The sequence below is a fragment of the Acinonyx jubatus genome, chromosome A2 (genome assembly GCF_027475565.1).
Source record: "Acinonyx jubatus isolate Ajub_Pintada_27869175 chromosome A2, VMU_Ajub_asm_v1.0, whole genome shotgun sequence".
Taxonomy (NCBI): domain Eukaryota; kingdom Metazoa; phylum Chordata; class Mammalia; order Carnivora; family Felidae; genus Acinonyx; species Acinonyx jubatus.
In genome coordinates this window covers 73,454,707-73,478,124 of record NC_069383.1, presented here as the reverse complement: position 1 = coordinate 73,478,124, position 23,418 = coordinate 73,454,707, and the positions used below count along the sequence as shown (strand labels likewise).

General features: G+C 36.3%; 1 protein-coding gene across 7 annotated transcripts in view; it reads left to right on the top strand.

Annotated features, from left to right (window-relative positions):
- The window catches only part of CDK14 (cyclin dependent kinase 14), a 599,181-nt gene that overhangs the window by 364,875 nt on the left and 210,888 nt on the right, over positions 1 to 23,418 (top strand). For all 7 annotated transcript variants that reach the window (XR_008296846.1, XM_027071858.2, XM_027071854.2 and 4 more), the window contains one exon: positions 19,647 to 19,740. Coding sequence is in view for 6 of the 7 variants with exons in the window: in XM_027071858.2 (XP_026927659.1) it covers positions 19,647 to 19,740 (94 nt within the window). In the remaining variant the exon portion in view is untranslated. The remainder of the gene's footprint in view (positions 1 to 19,646; positions 19,741 to 23,418) is intronic.

Sequence of the window (23,418 nt, the reverse complement as noted above, 5' to 3'; positions counted from 1 at the left end):
AAATAAACTTACAACGTGATTCATTGGATTGAATACATTTTCATGAGACCAATATCTGTGCTGGCATGTATTTTCCCAACTCTTAACCATTACTCATACTCATTTACCACTTCTGCTAAAATGAATGGCTCCATTTCAAAAAGAATGGTAGTAAGAATGAGAATTGCACTTCAGGAGTTACATAAAGTCATCTATCTGTCAACATTATTTACACACTTTCTTATTAATCAGTTCATAAGACCAAGGAGGATTCAAATTAATCACTGTCAAAAGTAACAACTCTTTAAGAGCTCTTGAGAACTGTTGAAATAATACACGATCCAAGTGACTCGTTGGCGTAGCCTCTGACAATGCAATAGAACATAACAAAAGAACAGGGTATCATCAGGAATCTGGGTGGCTGAAAGCTGAACTTATGGGACAGCCATGGTTTCTGAGCCCATTTCTACTACTGAAGTCCCCTAAAATTAGAAAGACCATGTAGAATATCATCCTTACCAGGATATCTTTGAAAGTTAATAGTTATTCTGCTAGGGCAGTGGGTATAAAACAGAGATTTAACTGGGACATCTGGCCATCTTTCTCATAAAGCACTAGAGCAATAATTGGCCAAATACTAGTTGTCAGAAGAGCCTTAATGCATTTGAGTGCTTAATTCAGACCCAAGGACTACTGGCTACAAACTCAAGATGCCTAGCAGAAAACTTCTATTACATTGCTTAATAATGAATCATCTCCAAAAGTACAATTCTCTTAGATTATTATGGCATTATAGAGTGGTTACCAAAGTGTTAAATTTAGCTATGATTTTGGAGTGCAGGAGTCCGTTCTATTTTTTTCTATCGAAAGCTTAGCATGGTTATGATTTTTACATCCCATATTGTTCATCAATGTGTGTTTGTGAGAGAAACAGTGTATGTGTGTTTTTAATGGATATGTTTGGTTATTTATTAGTGATAATTTAGCTAAATACTAACATATAAAATGAGGCATTATATGTAGTCTTCACTACTAAATATTTTTAAAACAAATTAAAATTTATCTGTTTCTATCAAAGTTGGCACAGTAAATGGCTACCTACAAACTGATTTTTGGATGAGTTTTGAATAGCCAATCACAATGACTACATTTCACAATATTAAGAAAGCCCTGCATATATTCAACTGCCTCATTAGTTTTTGAGAATTGCAAGAGGTGATTGAATGTGAAATTCTTTAGGAAATGTAAGACTCCACAAATGCTGAGAATAGTTTCCTTGTCAGCTCTTAGTATGTTAATCAGCTAACCCAAATATATTGCATTTCTATTGAAGTATAGCATTCAACGGCTACAGGATATTTAGGAGAAATGGAGGATTCTATATTTGGTTTTAGGGAGATTAACATACTGTCTGTGTCTAGAGAATTAGAAAGAAATTTTGACCTATGATGTTCTCATCTTACTTTCGTGTGTGTGTGTGTGTGTGTGTGTGTGTGTGTGTGTTTAATTTGGAAATATATAAATTAAGTCCTCCAAATTTAGAGAAAATTGGCTATACACTAGCACCTTTTATGTTTTGATTTGTGTTTTTATTCATGTAGAAATCAGAAATCATTTCTGTAATCATGTAACTAGCAGTGGTTTGCTGTGTTAAGGAGAGGCAAAGTTGTAGTAGAAAACACATTAAAAGCCTAAATTAGGTTCTGTCTCTGCCACTCCTTACATGTGATTTTTGTTGACTAAATCCCTTAACTGTCCTTCAGTTTCCAAATCAAAAAACTATTTCAGGTATAACTAATAAGGACCACAACAGTAATAATAGCAAAAACAGTAATCTTCTGCCTTACCCATACTTAACCCTCTTATTTCCCAGAGGCAAGTGCTTTCAACTCTTTTCATATCTGCCTCCATAGGTCTTTAAAATATTTCAGTTTTATATTTATATTGCTATTTATTGATTTATTATTTTAGATATTAACTACTAAGTAGGTGTTATGGTAGATGAGGATTTAATTTTCTTTCATCACCATTACCCCTCTCCAGCTTCACGTTATGCTCCCAATAAAGAATCTGTATCATATTTTGACACATTAATATGTAAATATTATTCATGGTACGTCAAGTAGTATTCATGATGATGTATTCTTCTTGTGTAACCTTTTGTTTTTCTTGGACTTTATAATTGTCTGTGATTTCTACAAACTTAGTTGTCTTTGTTATTATTATTCATTATTTATAGGTGTAAAATATTTGTCAATTACATATGAAAAAAATTTTCAAAATGCTCAATCACATCATCAGATCTATTAATCCCATTTAATTTTCTTGACACCTCCCTCCCTCAGCTTCATTAAAACATTCCTCTCAGCTCTCTGATTCCTTGCTTTAGCAGAGCTGAATATCTGTCACGTTGTGACTTCCATATGATCCTCTACTATTATTATAGGTCCCAAGATAGTCATTTGTTTCTCCCCAAATCTGTGCTCTGTCCATTTGTGCCAGGCCCTATGTCCTGGACAGCTAACCCCTAACTTATCCTCCAAGCTGCCTTGGCTACTGGTTTCCAGCTTGGTTCAGGTAATGAACAGGGAGAAGTAGACTGAATATTCTTCCTTAATTCTTTTCTTTAGTCCATATTTCTGGAAATGACTGACTATAACTTCTGTGGGTATGCCCTTCTTCCATGATTCTAGTTGTTAATAGCTTCCAGTAATACTTGGCCTTCTTAATTCTAGGGAGAATAATGGCTGTTAGCTCTAAAGCAGGTAATGGCTTCCTGCTGTTGCTAGCCTCTTAGTGTTTCACTATGTCTTATTGGTTCCCTTACACCTCTGTAAGTAATCACCTCATTAAGGTCTGTTCTGGGTTAGATTCATTTTCCTTCTGGACCTTTACTGGTTCCAGATCCCATATTTCCTGGACTCCATGTCTTCCTTCTTTAGTACTCAGAAAGAATGCATTAGAGATACAATTTTCAAATTCTAAGTTTTCTGAAAATGTCTTTATTCCACCCTCACATGTGATTAATTTTAAACTTTGGCTGGATATATAATTAGTTTTTTCCACCCTCAGAATTTTGAAAGCATTGCTTAATTTCTTTAGCACTTCTACTATTGTTACTGAGAATCTGATTCTATTCTTTCTCACAGTCATTTGTATGCCCCCTTATACTTTTTCTCTAGAAAATATTAGACTTTTCTCTCTACTCCTGATATACTGAAATTTCATGATATTGTGCTTTGGTTGTTTTTTTCAACTGGAGCTGGGTAGATTTCTTCAATATAAAGACATACATATATTAGTTTTTAGAAAATCTCTTCGTTTTTTAAAATTTATTTCCTTCCATATTCTCGGTCTTCACTTTTTGGAAAATTTATCATAGTTTGGTATTGAAGCTCCTAGCTTAATCCAAAATTTTTAAAATTTTTTTTATTTTATAACTTTTAAAAAATATTTATTTATTGTTGGGAGAGCACAAGTCAGTGGGCGGTGGGGAGGCACAGAGAGAAGGACAGTGGGTCCAAAGCTGGCTCCTCACTGACAAGCTGACAGCAGTGAACCTGATTTGGGGCTTGAACTCACAAACTTCAAGATCATGACCTGAGCTGAAGTCAAATGCTCAACAGACTGAGTCACTCAGGTGCCCCTTGCTTTACAACTTTTTATCTTCTAAACCTTCTGTTTTTTCTGAAAAATTTCAGTTACCATATATGTAAGTACCCACTTCCTTTTTCTCTGGTTTCTATTAGAAGCTCTCCTCAAATACAGCATTGGGGGAGGAGGGAATCCTGGCCTGTCCATTTACTTTCATAAATGAGGTACTACAAATCTGTATACCTAGGGGCACCAGCTGACCGATCAGTTTATTACATATCGTTGAGTCAAAAAGCTAAACTTTTCATTGGGAGATCCCCAAATGTCAATGTCTGAAATCCTAGCCTTTGTTCTTCCTCAGATGCTGATTCCTGGCATCTGGCATCCTCAAGGCAAGACAGGAGAGGGGAGCTGATGGTTACAGAGACCAGTATACATGTTTTTCACTTAGTTTCCCTTTTTTTCAGCTCTGTACCTCACCCTAATCTCTTTTATTCTCAATTTGAGGCCTTCTGGATTTAATTTCTCCAGAGAATAAACACCCAGATGGTCAGAGAAGACCTGTGGGTCTATTTCTTTGCACAAACTTCCAGTTCTCCACTCTACTTCCAGTAGTAGACTCATTTCACACTTTCTAGAACCTGTATCTCCAAGTCCCGAGTTGTCCTGAGTAAATAGTCTGCCTATAACTTGAAGTAGTAACTGCCTATGGTAAACTTAGATTTGCCACATCTTCATCCACATCTTCTAAAAAAAAAAGTTTTTTTCTCATCCACTTGTGCTTCCTCATCTATTTATTTTATCCTTCTTTAAAATGTATTCCTTAACTGACACTTTGGTCACTTTGGTGAAGAAGGTCTGCGCACATTTTACCACATGTTCTACTGTTGTTGATAATTTAATATTTGTGGCTTTAACTATGGACAGTTGACTCCTAAGGTCCTTGCTCTGTAGAATTTTGTGATTTTGCTTGGACACAGATTTGAGTTGTAGGTGCTAATGGGTAGCAGCCAATCAAACAGCATAGTGCAGGCAGCAGCCTCTTGACTGCCGGTATCTTAGTGTGGCAGTGGAAATTTGTCGCCTTTACCATCTAACTGTTAGTGAATCATGACAGCTTTATTTATGAAAACAAACTTAAAAAGAAATCCCTACGGCTTTTGATGAGCTAGTGATGAAAGGGAATAGAACGTGAAGTGATAGTTGTTAACAAGATGAAAATTTTACATGAATTTAAAGAATTGACTGCAGAAAGCAGTCCTTTGGATCAATGGTCTGTGTGAATCCAACATAAACTTGCTATTAAAACAAGCAAAAGCAATTAGTGAAACTCTTCCAACAAATGTTTCATTCAGTATAAAGTTTCTAATCCAATGAAGGTGAAAGGGTAGACTGTTAACTTATGTGGACAGGAAGGACATGATTGAATGGAAATCTAATTGGAGGAAAACTAGGAGCTTGTATAAATATCATTGTGTGACTGTGGTTAGTAAAGGGATTTGAATGTCTACTTGATACTGTTCATTTAAGGATGGAAGTAGAGACTTCTATACTGTTATGACATTTGTGAATTAATTCCTCAGGATACTACAATATCTGGAGTGTTCTTTAATTTACTGGTATATTGCCATATGAATTAATACAATTTAATTGTACCAGTGGCTTTCTTGATTTTAGATACCATATTGTATAATTGAGAAATCTTGATGTTTGTAATTTTTTTCTTCAGTTTTGGTCTTCAAATGTAGTGTCCTTAGATTCGTATTGGTAAAAGATGTCATTCACGGATAGAAAGAAATAATATAATAATTGGAAAAGAATTAAAGTCAAACTTAACTATGAGTGGCCAAAAACAGCCTGCCAAATTCCATTTAAAAAATAAACAAAACTTAATCATAGTCTGTGACAGGCACTTCATTTTTTTTTTCATACTCCAAATGCTTTATGGTGTTGTTGGCATGCTTATAATACTGAAAAACAACAAGCCCCAGGTCCAGCAACCATGGCCCAATGCTGGGATGGGGGGCAGGGAGGTAGACTTAGTATTAAGACATGAAGGGCTGAGGCCATAGATCTGGTAGTCCTGTCCTCTGCTCCCCATTTCTGTCACCCTTCTGAGGCCGAAAGGAGAGCAGCTAGATCTCAAGTTCTCTCCTCCTACTCCCTCCCCTTCTTTTCAGGTTTCCCTCGGGTGTCTTAAGGGCCCTCCATCCCTGCTAAAAACTCAGCCTATACAGAACACTTCTAGGTGCCTCTCCTATCCGCTTCCCTGCTCTAGTCTCTAGGTGCCCCGGCTTCATTCCTTCTGGCTCTAACCAAAGTAGGAATAGAAGGGAGAGGACTGGACTGGGGGTCTGGCAGGCTGTGCATCAGGGCCTGGAGACACAGACAGGAGGCCGGGAGGTGGTGAATAGTCCCTTCCCCCACAACATGAGATGCGTGAGGTCTTGGGCTGGAGAGGTTGCTGCACGTACCTTCAGATAGGCCCATAGCTGAAGCATGATGTTACTAAAAACAGAATCTGAGGGGCGCCTGGGTGGCTCAGTTGGTTGAGCATCTGACTTCTGCTCAGGGCATGATCTTGTGGTTCATGGGTTCAAGCACCATGTTGGGCTCAGTGCTGACAGCTCAGAGCCTGGCACCTGCTTCGGATTCTGTGTCTCTCTGCCCCTCCCCTGCTCATGCTCTGTCTCTCTCTCAAAAATTAAAATAATAAAAACATTTAAAACAAAAACCAGAATCTGAGTAGCCCCCTATTTTCTTATACACATGTGAGTTGTTCATCCTTTGCTATGACATTTTATGTTTCTCTGTATTTCCATAGACAGTAGATTCTAAGAATGGGATGTTTGCATAATTGCATTTTCTGTAGAGCTTGGCAAGGCTTTTCTATTCTTTCTCATTGATAATTCAGTGGGTTTTTTTTCCTTGATTTTTACCATGTTTGCTTCTGAAAACAGTATATATTCAGAGCCTAACATAAACTCAACAAATTTTAAAACTTTATTATGTTAACTCTATAAATTTTCATCTATTTGTCGTTTAATCCTAACATGTTTAATTTAGAAACTGTTTCAGAGATTTAGCAACTCAGTAAAATCAATTCATAATTTTGTTGTGTTGTTATTTTATGGCCATTTTAACTCCTTGTGCCCTCTCCCCCAAATCTGAGGGTCCTTGGTTATGTTGCCCACATTAGGTGGTTGGTGGTGGCACAGGGAAAAAACAACAAAAACAAAAAAAGCCTCTGGGGTCCTAGGGCAGCATCCTTCCCACAAAGATCTCCCTTGCACAGGATGGGGTCTCTTTGTTCATTCATTTATTCATTCAACAAAACCTTACAGAATGTCCAGAGTTTCAAGAGTGAAGAAGACCTGGTCCTTGACCTCAAGCAGCACCCACTGGTGCTACCAATTGTCTAATCTGCACAGCCACATTCCAGGGCACATCTTTGAAAATATTCCACAAAACCCACAGACTTCACCCAAAAATGGATGTTTTTGCCTTCAGGTCTTCCTTTTATTTAAGATATCAGATTGTTGTCAAATATTTTACTGTCAGATATCATCCATCCAGTAATATATCTTCGTAGTGCCTATTCCAACATTCTTACCCATGGTCCATCAAAGTTCAACTATGCCATGTGATGACTGGAACTAACTATAGCAGCTCACCACTCTAAATTGAAGTTCAGAATTCTCCTCATGGAATAATAGAGTAATTTACACGAAGGTTTCTGCAATGATTTCTCTTCGTGATATGCAGATATGGTGGTTTCTCTAAAAAGATTTGAATATGTCATTTGCTTTGATCTTTAAGAGAATACTTATGAACACTTTTTTCTTGATTCCTCATTTCACATTATTGCAGGAGGATTAATACAATTGCAAGGAGATATCTTACAATTTTCTTGTTCTGCATCAGCTGTCATATAAATAAATTAAAGATGTGCAAGGCTTATTAATTTGTTTTCTCTTGTCCTGCCTGGTCTACAGTTATTCCTTCAAAAAGTGCTTTCACTGGTAGCATTTTAAATGACCAATCAAATGGGACTTCTCTCTTCCTGTATTGTTCCATAGTATAAGAAATAAAATGTTTTTGCTATCCAATGCAATATTTGAGTCTTACATTTTTTTTCCTTATAGTAGTCCTCAGTAAGGGTGTTTCCTGTTTCCATTTTCGTATTAATTGTGACTAGTTTCTCAATGTTCCTAGTCCAAATATTCCCATTTATATAACCATAGCTGTTAAGATTTTTATCTCTGATCTTCATTATCTATGGGAGTCTGATTTGAATTTTCAAACATTTTTAAATGTTGACAACAGTCTTATTTACAGTATGTGGACAATGGTGATAGACTTTAGTTTTTAAGGATAGTTTAATTGTTTTCTCTGCTTGCACCTTAATTTTGAAGCTTTGATTTTGGGTTTTATTTTTATTCTTGTTAGCATTTGTGTCACCAGTAATAAGAACCAGTTTGCCATCTTTATTCCTTCTTTTTCTAATCTGACCTGCCCAACCAAGTAGAAATGTTGTTCTAACTGGGGAGGCAGTCTGACATCATGGAGGGATCATTGGCCCAGGATTCAGTCACAGTTTCAGGTTCTGGGACTGAAATGAAGACATTTAAAGATGTAGTACAGTTTCCTTACATGTAAAAATCAAGACATTGTCTTAAGCATCATCTAAAGTTCCTCCAGCATGGGGCGCCTGGGTGGCTCAGTCGGTTGAGCAGCCGACTTCAGCTCAGGTCATGATCTCGCGGTCCGTGAGTTCTAGCCCTGCGTCAGGCTCTGTGCTGACAGCTAAGAGCCTGGAGCCTGCTTCAGATTCTGTGTCTCCCTCTCTCTGACCCTCCCCTGTTCATGCTCTGTCTCAAAAATAAGTAAATGTTAAAAAAAATTTTTTAATAAAAATAAAGTTCCTCCAGCTTTAGATTTTAGCATTCAAGTAAATTGTACCACTGAACCAGAGGTTTCCATGGAGATCGCTGGAATTCCTTCAGAGTGACTTACAAATGAAGTTAGGGTTTAGATATTTTGGTGAAATTTGGTTTAGATATTTTGCTGAACTGATTTTTTTGTTGTTGTTGCATTTAATATAATAATATTAGTTCTAAATCAAGTTCGTTTCTACTGCAGTTTAGGTACACTTCTCAGACAGCCTATGCAATTCATTCATTCATTCATTCATTCAATTTAAGGATTTTATTGGACACTTTTCTTCTTTTAAGGAAGCTCCACACCCAACCTGGTGCTTGAACTCACAACCCTGAGATAAAGAGTCAGATGGTTTACCGACTGAGCCAGGCAGGCCTACCTTGAACAGCAATTTTGTACCAGACACTGGATCAGGTCCTCACAATTACAAAGATAGAAAAGATCCATCCATTCCATCAAAGTCAGGGGGAAAGGCAGTGTGGCAAGCTATAACACAGGTATGCAGTTAGTACAGTGGCAGCTCAGAGGCAAAGGTGATAAAACTATCCTTGGTGGTTACTTGAGGAGAGGGGGGAAGTCAAAGAAGGGTCACCAAGAAGTAATTACTTGGGCTGACATGTCAAACCCATCTCTCAAAGTTGACAAAACTTTGGGCTGAGCAACACTTAGGCCATGCCATGGACAAAAGTATCCCACCATGGGGTGAAACAGCAGATATTTGTGGGTAAGGAAGAAGGACAGAGTTTAAGAAGCAGTTGAGAAAAAGGAGGGAATGGAGGGAGGGAGAAAGTGGTTGGAGACCTGAATGGAGAAATATTTAGGAATAGTTAGGATATGACAGCTTGATGATTGAATGAGAGTAATATGGGAAAGGCAAGGGTTTCAGATGATTCCTGAATTTCTACATCAGGTAACTGGACCAGAAAGCAAAAGTGATATGATTAAAAATACACACACACGAGAATATATGTATAATGGAATGTATATACTTAGATAGATAGATAGATAGATAGATAGATAGATAGATAGATAGATAATTAAATTATTGTAACGTAAGGAACATTAATGCCATTGGTACTTTAAGATGGGTGGGCTTCCTGATCTTCTTCTAAGTCTTATTTTAGGTATGGATGCTGGGAAGGTTGCTTCCATTCATCTGCCTGGCTTCTCCTCCCAAGTCAGCAGCAGGTCACCCTGGGCCTTGACCTTACTGAACTATATTAACTTCCTGTACTTCATTCTTTGCTTTTGTTTAATTTTTGTTCTGATATGGTTAATTTTAAGTATAACTTTTTAAGTCGTTTCATAGCTTGAAAAATAGATCTTAAGAGTTTCCCCTTGTATAAAAGGTCTATTGTTTTGAATTGAATGTTTTCCAAGATGGGCTTTTACACACAATCTAGGGTTTGGCTTGGTTTTGTTTTCATTTCTTGAGAGCCAAGTACTCCACAGAAGTATTTGACTAAGATATATTGTGCCTATCTGTGCCTAATGAACCACTAACCACATAGTAAATGATGAGTGACAGTTTAATCAGTTCAGTTCCTTCAATAGTCACCAAGGGCATGTGGAATGTAATTTTTTAATCTTTCACTTTTCAAACCCTGCAAATGCCAATGTGAAAAGATCACATCTGTTACATGTAATAAGTTTTCTTACAAGTTAAAGCAAAAAAAATTTTTTTTTAATTTTCATCTTTTAGAAGCTAGCCTCCTAGGGAACAAAACTCTTTGGTCCATTTTATAAAAACATACATTCCAGCAGAGAAAAGTGACATAAATAAATGGCCACCTTGGTGCATCAAATCGTACTAGCTTTAATTGCATAATGGAATATTTCAGTGAACCATGGCTAAATAAAATTACCTACTAGGTTAATTAATGTGGAACCTGTCTGAGTTAGTATTGCATTCCTGTGTGTAAAATTCAGATTGAATCCAGCATTCAATCTAATTTATCTCACCAGTCTGCTGTTTCTTTGTTGTCCCTTTGGCTGGAACCTGAATACACATTCCAAGAATTAACCTGAATTATAAAATTTCTTTCAACCTAGGTTCCTTTAGATTCATGTTCCTCAGTTTCTGGTCCTGTGACCTGTAGCATCTTCATTGCCTCAGAGGCTTGTTAGAAATGCAAGATCTCAGGCCTCAGCCCAGACCTAGTCAGTCAGCATCTTCGTTCTACTAAGATATCCACGTGATTGGCATACACAGTAAAGGGTGAGAAGCAAAGCTTCAGATGCTTTTTTATTGATGGACACATAGGCTTTGAGGAGATTTCTGGTACCAGCCTAATGTTGTAAGACAAAGACAAAAGACCTAACTTGCAGTGAGTTATGGTCCTGCTCATCTGCTTTCTTCCTGCCAGAAGCAGCTGGGCACTGTCTTTATCTACAGCCTTCTATCCAAATCTTTGATATGCAGATCATTCTGAATGGTTCTCAATGATTCTCTGAACTGGAGGCCTCCTAACTTTCAATTAGGGAAGTCTGTATGAGAAGGAACAGATCTCCCTTCAAGGTGATAGTGTGAGCTTGGTGGGTCGCTGTCGTCTGTGCACATACTCAAATGCACAGGCTACACTGTGCCATGATCCTTCCCAAGCCCTGTGCTTAAGCTTTGCTACTTGAGAATGAAACTGTCACCTTCTGCTTACGGCTCTCTATCCTAAGGAATCTCAAGCCTTTGCTAATAAATGGATAAGATTAGCTAAAATCCGGCAGAGTTGTTTTTGGGTTTTTGTTGGTTTTTTTTTTTTTTTTGAGATTTTAATTGCACTGTATTTTAAAATATTAAAGTCTTTCTGCATTGTGTACTGGGACTGAACCAAACTATTGATTGCTGACCAGAATAAGATTAATGCCAAGCAGAAAAATAATAACCTCTAGGTCCTGTTTTATACTTCTTCAGGTGAGATAATCATTTATTCAGTTAATTAACATCTCATAATATTAATGTCTTCATGAGAAAATTGAGTATACTCCCCTTGAAATGCCATGTGTCAAATGCAGATATTATTTGAGTATAAGAGCTGATGGATCTAATTAATGCTTATTTTAGTTGAAAGATATAAAGTTATCCAACAGGACTTTAATGAATAGGTACATTACAGTGAATCTTAACTGGTGACTGTAGTGCCCAACCCTATTTTATTCAGGTCTGGGAGGACTGCTCTATTGCCATAACCACTTTGACTCATGTGAACTGTATCTTTAAAAGTAGGAGACCAACTTCTGGTTCTAAGAACCATGACAGTGGCTAATCCATTTATAAGTATATATATTACAGTTGTAGGAACTAACACAAGAAGCATGGAGTTAGGGGACCTAACCCAGTCTGAGAGATCAGGAAGCCTCCCCAGAGAAGTGGCAGCAAGATTTACTGTTCCCTAATGTGATGGAGAAAACGTATTTTGCCCCTTCTCTGGGAATCCCATTTTTTCTCTGCATTCACACTCGCTGCTAATGCTGCAGACTTAGTAATACAGATAAATTTTTCTTCTTGAATTCCTTTGCCAAAGAGTATGTATATCAGTTTTCAAATGCCTTTATATCAAAATTAATCTCTGATTAGTTTGCTGCCCAAGTTATTTCAGGTTGAACCTTAACTGATGTTTCACAGTCTAGCCTGCAGTTCTAGATGGCTCGTGCTGCTTCCAAGGAAGAGTTCATCAAAATGTATAGAGGTTCTTTTTTTCTCATATGGTGAAAACTCAAAATGTTAAGCCTCTTCTATTTAAAGTGACTAATTCTATAAAGTGTCCCAAGGAGATGCAGTCCTTCTTCATTTTGCCTTTTTTCAAAAAATAAACTTTTAATTTAGAATAATTTTAGATTTATAGAAAACAAGAGAATCCCTATATACTCCTCACCTGGTTTCCCCTATTGTTAAAGTCTTACATTATTACTATATGTACTATATGCATTATTACTAAATGTACATATAGTACATTTGTCTCAACTGGCTAACCCACGATGTTACAATGCTGTTAACTAAAGACCTTTGTTTTGACTTCACTAGTTTTTCCTTAATTTCTTTTTTGTATTTAGTGAGTTTTTTTTTAAGTTTATTCATTTAAGTAACCTCTGTACCCAACATGGAGCTTGAACTCACAACCCGGAGGTCGAGAATCACATGCTCTTCCAACTGAGCCAGCCAGGCACCCTGTTTTTTGTATTTTAGGATCCCATCCTGGTTACCACATTACATGTAGTTGTCAAATGTTATAATAGTTTATCAGATTTTCTTTGTTTTTCATGACCTTGACAGTTTTGAGAAGTACCAGTCAGGCATTTTGTAGAATGACCCTCAATTTGGGTTCATCTAATGGCAAGAAAGACAGAGGTGAAGTGATATTCTCATCACATCACATCACATCAAGGGTACTCGCTATCAACAAGACTTACCACTGATGATGTTAACCTTGATTACATTGTCAAGGTCTTCTTTGCTGTTTTTCTGCCTTGTCATTATCCACTTCCCTGTTGGCCGTTTTTCTCCAAATTCATTATCTATCTCCCATCCCCACTTCCATACCCTATCTTTGGAAGCAGGTTGCTAAGTTCAGCTCTTACTCAGGAGTAGGGGGAGAGGAGGAAGGGTTGCATTGCTTTTGATTTATTCAGTCAACAAATAGTTTTGAGCCCTTACTATGTGCTGACATTCTGCTCTTACTCTGGGAGCAAGACAATGAACACAACTTTGTCCCCAGTCTTGGTCTTCCATCTAGAGTAGAGGCCTCCTGACTTGCAATTAGGAAGTCTGTGTGAGAAGGAACAGATCTCCCCTGAAGGTGATAGTGTGACCTGTGTGGGTTGCTGTCCTCTATGCACATACTCAAATTATAGGCTATGCTGTGCCATAATCTTGCCATGTGCAAAGACAAGTTAACATCCTTTGAATGTTATGAAGGAAACAAACATGGGACCTCGGCAGTAAGGGGAAACCTGCCTTACATATGGTGGCTGCGAAAGACATCTGTGAAAGGAGCCATTTGAGCTGAGCCCTAACTAACAAGAAGCACTTCTCCATGCATAGAGTGAGGGGAAATGCATCCTGGGAGGAGGGAACAACAGCTCACACACAGACCCTGAAGTGAGGAGGAGGAGGCGTGTTTCAGGAACAGACAGCAGAGAAACATGACTGGACAGGAGAAATCTCATGGATAGAGGTGTGATGTGAAATTGTTGAACATGTGGGGACTTCACTGTCACAAATCTCCGTTCTTAGTTGTAAGGTAGAAAAACCTCAAGATATGATTTTAAAAATCTAATTCCTCTCCTTTTATCAACACAGGGACACGGATGTTAGATGTGGATAGAGAGAGGGAAGATGAAAAGGAAATAGCTTGAAATCATTTCAGAACACAGCAACCTTATATTTATATCAGATTTATTTTCATTTATCAGGTAAAATTTCCTAATGTTTAGAAAAATAAAAGATAGTACTTCCATGCAATAAAATTTGGACAAAACAAAAACTTCTAAAAAAAGTTCATAAAAGTAAATTCTCCTTCCACCCTACCCATTATTCAGATCAACTCACCAAACCCTCTATTTTGAGAAGTCTTTGTGGAACTGGTTGTATAAGCACTGTTATTAAAAACCACCCTACACATTTGCTCCCAGTTTATTTCTCAGTTAAAAATACTGTAAGATGGAAAAAAATATTTTAAGATTAAAATATCCATCTTCAATTACATTTTAATAATCTACCAGAGTTTTGGCAAAATGCGTGGAAGCATTTAAAGCATATCTACCACAGGAAAACTGCTGAGGAAAATAGTGAAAAATGAGATCATATTCGAGAGCTTTCTATTATTATTTTTTTATTTCTATTATTAACTTTTTCTATTATTTCTTTATTAACTTTTATTTTTTATTAACTTTTTCACAAATTATCATAATATATAATTTCTCTTATTTTTTTCTGCATAGCTGATGAAGGTGATTTCTTCTATTTATAAGTATGCTTTTAGGTAAGTGAAGTGTAACATAAATCAGGGTTTGGTAAACTTTGTCTGTGAAGGATCAGATAGTACATATCTGGCTTTTCAGGGCATGTGTAGCAGGTTTTCAACTCTGTTGTGAGATTGAGAAGGCAGCATAGACAACACATAAATCAGTGTGTGGTAGGGTTCTAATAAAACCTTATTTCTGAACACTGAAATTTGAATTTTGTGTAGTGTTCATATATCACCAAATATTCTTCTTTTTATTTTTTTTCAACCACTTAAAAATGCAGAAGCCATTCTTAGCTTATAGGCTGTTATAAAAACAGGCACTGAGCACGATTTGGCTTGTGGTCTGTAGTTTGTGGGCGACTCTTCATTATTGTATGTGACCCCTCACTGCCCAGTAGAGAGAGGGCTTATACCACCGCTAGTCTCATTCATTGGCTGCCATGAGTGGAAAAGAATGAGGTGGCTTTACAACCAATGGTTGTAGTTGCTTCTGTCCTCAAGACTGTTTTATCTCCTAATCTGCCTGTAATCTGGATTTTTACTTATATATCCAGTTGGTGAGCTTCATCCGTCATAAATCCTAAGATGCAGAAAAAAGTTGAGTCCTAGCCTAAGAATAGTAGACAGAGTTCTTAGCCTAGTGTATGGAATTCTGCTCTCTTTTAACTTTCTCTTCCATTTTCTAAGCATAGCCATCTGAGCAGCATTTGGCTCCCTGAAGATTCTTCACGTATCGGGTCCTGTTTTCTCTGCTGGAATGCCCCATTCCCACTACTGTGCCATCAGTCCTAACCCACCAGGGTCCCCTCTTCTAGTCTAATAAGACTTCAGGAGTGCAAGTTCTTCCTCGCTCTCCACATTGGGCTGAGCATATCCTCCTGTGCTCCTTTGATATTTATCATGGGAATTATGTAGAATGTTGTAGAATTTTTGTGTTTATAGTATATAGACATACTTGAAGGGAACTTGATAGTTTTCCCCAAATTGACAACAGTCCTAAAAGTTTACGTGACTCTGCCAATTAGAAGTTAAGCTGAAAAAAAAAAAAACTTTTCTATACCGTCAGAAAAGAAAGTCATCATTATGGTAGAGGAAAGACTAAGTTATCTCTGTATTCTCTTTATACAAAATGATGTTATCGAATTATCCTAGAAGAAGTAATCAAAGATTATGCAGCCAGAATTGGAAAGAAATTTATTAGGGAAGTGTGTCATTTAATATGTTATGTTTTTCTGAATTTAACATTATTTGTCATATTTGTTAGCTTTTAAATATTTGTGATTTCTTTTGATTTATTTTCTCATTCAGAGTTCACTTTTGTACTTAATTTTTTATTCATAATATTGTATTCTTTTTCAAATTAAGAACTCCCAAATTGTTTGACCTTCAACCTTAAAAAGTTGTCCCTCCAGGAGCACCTGGGTGGCTCAGTCGGTTAAGCATCCAACTCTTGATTTTAGCTCAGGTCATGATCTCACAGTTCGTTAGATCGAGCCCTGCATCCGGCTCTGCGCTAACATTGTGGAGCCTGCTTAGGATTCTCTTCTCCCTCTCTCTGTCTGCCCCTCCCCGACCCATGCTGTCATTCTCTCTCAAAAAAAAAAAAAAATGTCCCTCCTAGTCATAATTACAAAGAATTTTCAATTCTGCTTGAAATCTTATTTTGATTTGTGGTGAAGAAATCACACATCTGCAGCATAAATTAACTTTGGAAATTTTGAGTTGGAAAGAATTAAAGGATATATGAGCATGGGTGGGTGTTTCATATATTATCTTACCTGGTAACTAATCCTGTATGAGAGTTTGAACACACTGCATTTTATGACAGCTTTAATTGTAAGCTTTGTGACCAGTTCTTATTCTTGAAAAATTTAGACTGTGTGGGTGATAATTACATAATTATTCAAATTGTTGAAAAAAGCAACAAGTTAAAGGAGACATTTCCTGAAATAAGATTATATGTCATAAGTATAGAACCTAAGTGGTTAAATTCTTTCTCAGTAAACCTCATGGCAGTCAACTTACTCCATCCAGAGAGAGCATGTAGGGTAATGGAGGGTAGCAAGGGAGTTGGGGGAGGTAAATCAGGCAATAATCCCTTCATATTATACTGAAGGGCTTCTATTGCTGTTTGGCAATAAGACAGCTCCAATAATTAAGTATTTTGCTATGCTCTAATATGTTGATATGTTTGACACTTCTACTTTTTAATTTTCTTGTGCATTCTATCTCCTTTTATAAATCCTTTAAGTATAATTCTCTCAGGCTTATTAGTATGCTCTCACACATCTTTGGCAAGTGATGTCGTCAGAAACATCCATTAGAAGTGATAGTCCATGTCCCTCCACCGGCTAAGCAGATAAGAGCCTATGGAAATGCTATATCATCATATTCCACCTAAGTAAAATTGCAGCTAGATTTATCTCTTAATTGTTCTAAGTATCATATTATGGAGATGCTATGGACCAACACAAGTAGTGATAAAGGCATTTCTGTAAGTGTGTATAATGGTTACCTCACCAGCCAGCTTAGCAGGGTACACAGTGGGCGCAGCTGTGGCTCCTGTTGAGGGTCCACATGCTCAGAGTTGCAGCTTATGCTGGGAGAGACTAAAGCCAAATAGTAGTGAATAGAGAGTATATTCTGAATGTTAAAAAAAAAAAAAAAGGAAAGTGCTGGTAGCTATTTAAGAACCAAGATACTTTATGTAAATGTGAATAAGAAGACAGTAGAAATGTAGGTCAATAGTCTTAGAAAAGAATTATTGGCATAAACATTTGGAAAACCACTAAATTGAAATCTGAGACCTAACCAGATGTTGAAGCCCTGATATTTATAAGAATATCATTGCATTTTAACATGCTAATAAAACAATCCTCAATAGGGATGTTGTGTCTCAAATCTTAAGTGAAAACAACTTGTGTTAAACCCAATCTGTGTAGAACACTGATTTTATAATTAATTCTTTACTATTTAAATGGAATTACTTTTATGATACATAAAAAAACATTTATTTGTTTTTAGTCATTTTAACTCTATTTACTGTCAGTGTTTAATTCAGATAGAAATTATGTGCTATAATAGAGAAGAGATTTCTGCAAATGTATTAATTCTTTACTTCAGTACATTGTTTGTATACAACTGTGATAACTGCAGCCATTATAGAGAAGTAGGTCCCTTGTCTGTAACTTCTAGGGGATCTGAAATAAGTTAAAGACACAAGGGTTTGGTCACCATTTATAGAAAATGATATTATCGAATTGCCCTAAAAGACATAATCAAAGATTATGCAGCTAGAATTGGAGAAAGAAATTTATTAGAGACACATGTCAGTTCATAAATATGTTACTTTTCTGAATTTGACATTGTTTGTCATATTTGTTAGCTTTTAAAAATTTGTGATTTCTTTTGATTTATTTTCTCATTTGGAGTTTGCTTTTGTACTTACTTTTTTATTCATAATGTTGTATTCTTTTTCAAATTAAGAACTCCCAAATTATTTGACCTCTAACCTTAAAAAGTTGTCCCTCCAGGAGCACCTGGGTGGCTCAGTCAGTTAAGCATCCAACTCTTGATTTTGACTCAGGTCATGATCTCACAGTTCATGAGATGGAGCCCTGTACTGGGTTCTGCGCTAACGGCATGGATGGAGCTTGCTTGGGATTCTCTCTCTCCCTCTCCCTCTCTACCCTCCCCAACCCATGTTCTCACACACTCTCTTGAAATAAATAAACTTAAAAAAAGTTGTCCCTCCATAATCATAGTTACAAAGAATCTTCAATTCTGCTTAAAATCTTATTTTGATTTGTGGTGGAGAAATCACACATCTGCAGCATAAATTTGGAAATTTTGAGTTGAAAAGAATTAAAGGATATATGAACATGGGTGGATGTTTCATATATTTTCTTACCTGGTAATTATTCCTGTATGAGAGTTTGAACACATTGCATTTTATGACAGCTTTAATTGTAAGCTTTGTGACCAAACCCTGGTGTCTTTATTAGAGTTACACTGAATTAGATTTATATGTTAAGAACAAATAAATGAAGGAAGGAGTTGTGGGTAGTGAAGCAGTTTGGGTCAAGCTGTATAGGTTTATTCTTGGCCCATGAGCAGATCAGTCCAGCTCAGGGAAACTCACGGTAGCTACCCTGAATCACCCAAGCAGCCTGAGTCAACACCTGGGATCCAACCTAGACTGATTGAAACAGGATCTCTGCTGTTTGTGTTTCGATCATATGCAGTTTTTAAAAGTTCCCCCCAGATAATTTTGATGCAAAAAGAAGTTTGAGAACCCTTGGACAGCTAGAGAGGACAATATATTATGAATTCATGAAATGGGGTTGGAAAAGGATATTCGAAAAAGACTGGCAGCTTTCTATATTAGGCTAAGGAGTTTCTTGATGGTTTCCTGTAAATAAGGTGGAGCCACCAAGCATTATATTTTACTGGTTGCCATGATTGTCTGAGCCCACGGTAGTTGCATCTGTTTAGAGATTTGAGACCTTTCAGGGCAATAGACATGGAGGGAAAGGAAACATGTAGGATTTAGATGGATGTGGCGCAGCCCTTGGTACTCATTAAAGAATGTTATTCCACTGTATATATAAACCACATCTTTATCCATTCATCAGTTGATGGACATTTAGGCTCTTTCCATAATTTGGCTTTTGTTGAAATGAGAAAGTATGAAATCCTGCCATTGTCAGCAATGTGAAATAAGTCAGTCAGAGAAAGACAGACAGATATATGTTTTCATTCGCATGTGGAACTTGAGAAACTTAACAGAAGACCATGAGGGAAGGGAAGGGGAAAAAATAGTTACAAACAGAGAGAGAGGGAGGCAAACCATAAGAGACTCTTAAATACAGAGAACAAACTGAGGGTTGATGGGGGGCAGGGGAGACGGGAAAATGGGTGATGGGCGCTGAGGAGGGCACTTGCTGGGATGAGCGCTGAGAGTTGTATGTAGGCAATGAATCACGGAATCTACCCCCAAAACCAAGAGTACACTGTATACACTGCATGGTAGCCAACTTGACAATAAATTATATTTTAAAAAAAAAAGAATGTTATTTATTCATTGTTTCTCCTGGAGTAGATGTTCTAATCCCAGATTTAATTTTCCAAAATACATTGGAGTTTTTGTACAATGCTTTCTTCTCTCTTTAGGGGTGTTGGCTGCATCTTTGTTGAAATGATCCAAGGAGTTGCTGCTTTTCCAGGAATGAAAGACATTCAGGATCAACTTGAACGAATATTTCTGGTAAGTTCTTTACAGAGTGCTTCTGAGAAAAAATGGTTTCTAATTCATCCCTTCATGACAAATTATACAGTGATAGTGGAAAATAATTTTAAACAAGTTTATTGGTTGTCACATTTAATTCTAATATATATTTGCTTTGAAAAAGCAGGAAATTAGGTAAGTGTTGTGTTTTTAAACTACTGCACATGAATAATATGCCAGAATGGTAGGAAACAATAGGAAGTCAGCAGCAACATAGAATAGTTGGTTAAAATTGAGGGCTCTAGCAGAAGAACTTCAGCAATTTATATAGATGCCCCCCCCCCAATTTGTATAGATGGAGCTTAACTCCATCCCATCCCTACCCACATAAATGTGGGCTTTGATTGGTAACTTTTTTTCTGTCAAATGGAGCATGGAAAAAGGGGAGTAACTTTAAAATGGAGAACTGGCAAATTACCTTAGCCAGATCTTTAAGGCTAGCATCATCAAAGATTAGTCATGCTGGTAGCACATACCTTTGATATAATGTGCTGAGAATGCCACTTCAGCTCTGTGGCCTTCCTCTCAAAACAGTAACCCCAGTCTAATCACGAAAACACATCACACAAACCCAAATTGAGGGACATTCTACAAAATTCCTGACTGGTATTCCTCAACACTGTCAAGGTCATCAAAAACAAAGTCTAAGAAATTGTCATAGCCCAGAGGAGGCTAGGGAGACATGACAACTCAATGTCAGGTGGTATCCTGAATGGAATCCTGGAACAGAGAAAGAACCATAGGGAAAACTAGTGAAATCCAGGTAAAGTGTGCAGTTTAGTAAACATCAGCATACATTTAGTTGTGACAAATGCACCATTTAATTTAAGGTTTGTAACAGTATAGGAGAGTGGTGAGGGGTATACAGGAATTCTCTACCATTTTTCAACTTTCCTATAAACCTAAAACTGTTCTCAAATGCAAAGCATTTCAATTTTTAAAAATCTGCATAAAGAGAAAATAAAATGTGTTCTGGTGCCAGATGATCTGAGTTTATCACCTGCTCTGGGTTTATCATCTTGGGCAAGGGATGTAGTTATCTGAGCCTTAGTTTTCCTTGGGAGAAATGAAGGCTAATAGCACTTACCTCATAGGTTGTTTTGGGGAATAATGGATTTATACACGTAAAATGCTTTTACAGCTATGCCTGGCACATAACTAATACCCCATAAATTATTATTTTTATTGAATCATTTTATACTGAATATTTTTATTCAGTAGAACTTCCACATTAGCTAATATTCATATAAACCTATTATTTAAAACATGGAATCAGAACTAGGCAAATTAAGGGCTCTGCTAGAAGGATGCAAGCTGTGTGCATTGTAGCAGTCAATCACATTATCATACTTTTCCCTTCTTTAGTAAAACTCCTGTATGAACTCACTGGGGCAAATTTCAGTATGGACCATACCAAGAGATGTACTTATTCATTTAGTTATGCAAGTGCAGCATTAAATTCAGCTTTCATATTAAGTATAAGGACCCAGGAAGGTGCAGTGATATGAACTGAGACTCCATCACTACTATGTTCACCTTGACATCAGCAGTAAAATGAATAGAAACAATGGACAATGGAAACTTGGAAATCAAAGCACAAGTGATTCCTCCATGCTGTATCCCATATCCCAGATGATCCTGTAAATTATAGCAGATAGACAAATATCAGAGTCTCTAATATAGAAACCTTCTAGGTGTTGCCATATTGATTTCTTCTCCCAGAAGCTCTCTGTATCCACTTTCCTTTAAGTTTTACTTAATTATTTTTTATCCATAAATTCCCACACAGAATGTTTAAGTAATGTCTTATGATTATAAAAATAATGCATCTTTGTACGGAAAATTTCCAATACCAGAAAGTATAAAAGGTGAAAAATCACCCTTTGTCCTATTAAGCAGAGAAAACTACATGCAGTGTTTTTATATGTAACCTCCATTTCTACACATTAAGAAAAATTGAATCATATTTTATATACTTTTTGTAACTTTATTTTTTCACTTAACAATATGTAATTAACACCTTTCATTGAAAAATGAATCTAGAAATTTATCATTCTTAATGAGAAAGGACTGTTTCATTGTGTGGATGAGACATTATTTGCTTAATCAGTCCCGTATTAGTAGCTTGGTGCTGCCAGATACATCCATGCATAGTGATCCTCTTAGTTAAAAATAATTATTAGAATTCAAAGTCCTTAATTCAATAACATTTAATTTTCATAAATTTATTGACTATTCTTAAACCTTTATCCTTTCATCTAAAGTCGCGAAACACTTCATTCTCTCTGTCCCTAAGAATATCTCTTACTGAGTTGACCTAGGCTGTACTGAGACTGTAGATTAGGACAAAAATATATAAAATGGAGCTTTCCCATCTAAGAATAAATTGTATTTATTTATTAATATTTTGTGGTCCTTTGCATAAAGGTACAGTTTTTATAAATATTTTCTTTTCCTATTTTCTACTTAAGCTTTTGTTTTCATTCAAGTATTTTAAAGAATTTTCCAGAACTATTTTCTTAAAAATATAATAAATTTGTTTATTTTTTATCATTGAGAAAAATAGTAGGAGAGGGAATATTAATGGGTTATGGCTTGATCATATAGATTCTTATGCTAAAACATATCTTCAAATATTTAGCCTTTTAATTTATTTGAAGCCCAACTATAACAATAATACCACTTAATTATATTCTGAGATTAATTTCCTAAACTTTACATTCACCCTAACTGTTCACTGTCTGATAATTATTGAGTAATGCTTATATAACCTTGTTAACTTCAAAAGAGAATCACATAGAAAGAAATATCTTCGTGTATACATTATTTCAGGATGAATTTGAAAGAAAAGGAAATGGTTATATAGATGAGATGTATGCTATAGCAATAGAACCAAACAATGAGTTTCATAAGAGCATTGTTTATTGCTATAACTTAGTCAAAGTTTTCATTTTTATATATTATTTTTATAATGCAATGATTTCTAATAGGTACTATCTTGTTGGATTGCTTCCTGTTTGCAGATTTTGCTATTTCTTTTAATTTTATGGCAATAATTTCCTAATTTTATGGGTATTCAGAGACCTTTGAGCTATGACTAGGCTTATAATAAGTCAAAGAAATAAATCATTGCAGATTTCCCATAGGAATATTGGTACTATAAACGATTTGCTTTTGTTAGAGCACAGAGACCCTTTAAATGCAGATAAACATCATGATTGATGCTAATAATTTCTTCATTTACTCCAGTTTTTTTTTACATATGTAATGTTTTTAACAAGTGAAACGTCCCTTTGGTAATTAGGAGATAAAGATCATTATCTATATACAATTGCTGCTTTAGAATTAAATAATACTATGTTTTACTCAGAAGAATCAGATATGACCAAAAAGAAAAGAATCTATAAACTTCTTGTGACAGTAAATGTTACCATCTTAAATACTTAGTTCCTCTACCAAATTGTTTAAATTTGCAAAAGTTAGCTCTATGTCCCATGAAACAAGAAGACTCTCTTGGGAGTTGTGCAGTCATTGGAAGAAGAAATTTTGCTCACCCAGTATGGTTGAATCACTGGGAAAAAATGCTTTTCTTTGGTGATCTTTTATGTCTGGTCTGAATCAGAATTACTGTTAAAGGGCGATTAAATCCACTTTCAC